Source organism: Triticum aestivum, chromosome 7D, assembly GCF_018294505.1.
Source record: "Triticum aestivum cultivar Chinese Spring chromosome 7D, IWGSC CS RefSeq v2.1, whole genome shotgun sequence".
Lineage (NCBI taxonomy): Eukaryota > Viridiplantae > Streptophyta > Magnoliopsida > Poales > Poaceae > Triticum > Triticum aestivum.
The window spans coordinates 8,630,798-8,633,682 of NC_057814.1; the positions used below are offsets into that span (position 1 = coordinate 8,630,798).

General features: G+C 56.2%; 1 protein-coding gene across 1 annotated transcript; it reads left to right on the top strand.

The window, feature by feature from the left end:
- Positions 1-726: 726 nt before the first annotated feature.
- Positions 727-1,321, top strand: LOC123170585 (predicted GPI-anchored protein 58; the record flags this gene model as incomplete). The annotated part of the gene is given in 1 exon segment (XM_044588435.1): positions 727-1,321. A coding segment is annotated over 1 exon segment (567 nt).
- Between the last annotated feature and the right edge of the window lie 1,564 nt (positions 1,322-2,885).

Here is a 2,885-nt window from a genome sequence, read left to right on the forward strand (position 1 = left end):
GCGACCGCCTGAAGATTAACTGCGACGGTGCTTTTTCAGTAACACAGGGTACTGGCGGCTGGGGTTTTGTTATCAGGGACCACGATGGTGACATCCGAGGATCCGGAGCTGGCTATCTGCGTCATGTGGCCTCCCCGGTGCGAACAGAAGCGGAAGCATGTGCTATGGCACCTGAAGCAGCGTCAAACTGGGGCATGACTAATGTTGAGGTGGAGCTTGACTGTCAAGTGCTCGTCAATGCACTGCGAAGCAATACTGCTGATCTGGCTCGGGAATCTTGTTTCAGGAAATACGTACATTTGCCTGGCTGAATTTCAATAGTGTTTCTTTCTCTTTTGCCCCGAGGGCATGTAATAATCTTGCTCATGCTTTAGCTGCGTTTGGTGCTAGTCGCCAAGTAGTTCAGGAGTTTTGGTCTGAGGACCTTCCAGATGATGTAAGCGTCCGGTTGGCCAGCACTTTAGCTGGACCAGTGTGATCTATGGAATCTTAGTGTTCCATTTCAAAAAAAAAAGGTACATTCACCCAACACATAAAGCATATGCACGCATGCCGCCGCTTGGCGCGCGCCACCACCACACGCAGCACGCCGACCCACCCAAGAAAAGCCACCGTCTTCGCCGTGCATGTCTCGCGGTCTAGCCGGCACCCTTTCCCCCTTGGTCAACCTATTTAACTCCAGCGCCATGGCTCCTCCGAAAGCCCCCCCTCCGCCGGCGACGCGCCATGGCACACTCTGTCGGCCTCGTCGTCCTCCTCCTCGCCGTCGTGGCGCTCGCCGCCCAGCCTCCGGCTCCGGCGGCCTCCGCAAAGGCTCCTGCTTCGGTCAACGAAAAGACAGCGAAAGCGCCCACGGCGGCGAACGCAGCGTCCGTGGCTACTCCGAAGGCTGAACCGGCCAAGACAGCGACGCCCGCCCGTGCGCCCGCGAAGGGGTCCGGCGCCGAGTCGCCGAGCAAAGGCGCCACGTCGGCGAAGGCCCCGGCCAGTTCATCCAAGGATTCCGCGTCGAGCCCGTCCGAAGCCGAAGCCGCCGAGACTCCGGACGGCGGCGACGCCGACCCCGAGGATGATTCATCCGCCGCGACGCCGTCCTCCTCGTCGTCGGACGATGACTCCAACACAGACGACGACAGCCCGCCAGGGCCCGCCAGCTCGCCAGACTCAGACTCGCCAGCTGACTCGCCTGACCCCGCCGCAGACGACGAGAATGGCAGCGTCGGCGTGAGGAGTGGCGTGGTGGCTTCCGTCGTGGCCGTGGCCACCTCAGCCTCCGTCGTGCTTTTATTTTAGAAACATCGTAGTGATGGTAAATGTACTAGTACTTGAGTTGTAGACATAAACTTTTTTGGGAATTTGTACTCAGTTTATGGTGAAACTTCAGGAGCTGGTGAGTAGTTATATGGTGCTTAATTACTCCTCAAGTTAGATCTAGTTTCTTTGGTCTATGCATGGTTGGTTTGCCCTTTTTTGTGTTTGATTAGTTGAATGCATGTGCATTGTTGCATAAAACAACAAACTTAACACTGGGGTCATTTTCTCTTCTTTGCCGATGATACCGAGACATATCAAAAAAGAATGAGGAGAATTTGGGCGAGATAACAGCAATGCATATGCGGATGCACTACCAGAAAAACTTGGTTTGCCGACGGCCAAATCTATGCCGACGGCACCCGTCGGCATAAATGGAGCTATGCCGACGGCCAAGGGCAGGCCGTAGGCGTAGAAAAGCCGTCGGCATAAATCCATATATGCCGACGGGGCCGTCGGCATATACGAGGCCGTTGGGACCGCTCGAGATACGCCTACGGGGCCCGTCGGCATACGAGCAGCCGTCGGCATAGCCCTTGCCCAGATAAAAGGTCAGCGCTGACCGTTTGACGCCGTTGAGCCTACGCCGACGGGTGGTAACGGCGGCCGTCGGCATATCCGTGCCAGCCCTATGCCGACGGCATAGCCGGCATAGACCTGGCCCATACCCCTCTGCCACGTCATGGATCCGTGTGCTATGCCACGTCATCGATCCGTGGGACTGCACCTCCGTGTGTGCACCGATATGCCGACGGCCTAGCCGTCGGCATACATTTATTTAGTTTTATTTTATATTTTGCTTTATACTACCTATGACAAATATATGCCTACGGTATAGCCGTCGGCATAGGCCCCTCTGCCACGTCATCGATCCGTGTGCCATGCCACGTCATCGATCCATGGGACTGCACCTCCGTGTGTGCACAGATATGCCGACGGCCTCGCCGTCGGCATACTATTTTTTTATTTTTACTTTATTTTCTCATTTTTACTTTATTTTAGTTTTTGTTTTTGCATAAGATAATTATATGCCTTATCTAAAAAAACATACCCTGATTGTATATCGATTGCCCCCCGTTACGAACGTCGCTATCGCCGTGTCACGGAGGGGGGAAACGGTCGACACGGAGGGAATTCTAGTTGGTGGGGGATTCGGGGTGTAGCTATGTCACCGAAACATCGCACGGGTCCCGATGCATATGTGAAAGTGTTCAGGCATGCGTAGAAGCCCGTCTTGGGGCTCCGCGGTGTGCCCCCCTGCACGCAAGGCAGTGCCGCCGTCACTTGGAGGGGGGCACACCCCGGAGACGCGTGCCGCCTCTTGGGACATGCCACCACACCACCCCGCATGTATGAGGGCCCGGTGCGACGCTCGGGTGGCACTGCTACCCCCAGGGCCCCCGTCCCGCCTAACCCTGTAGCGTTTGACCACGGGATCTAGCCCTTTGACTTTGCACGGACGGGCTTTGAGCAGTGGACCTATCCACCCGGTTGTGTTAGGTCAGTCCATAGGAACACTTTGGAGCAACATCCGGGCCAGACCCACGGCAAGATCCCCTCCGTGTAGACCCGAC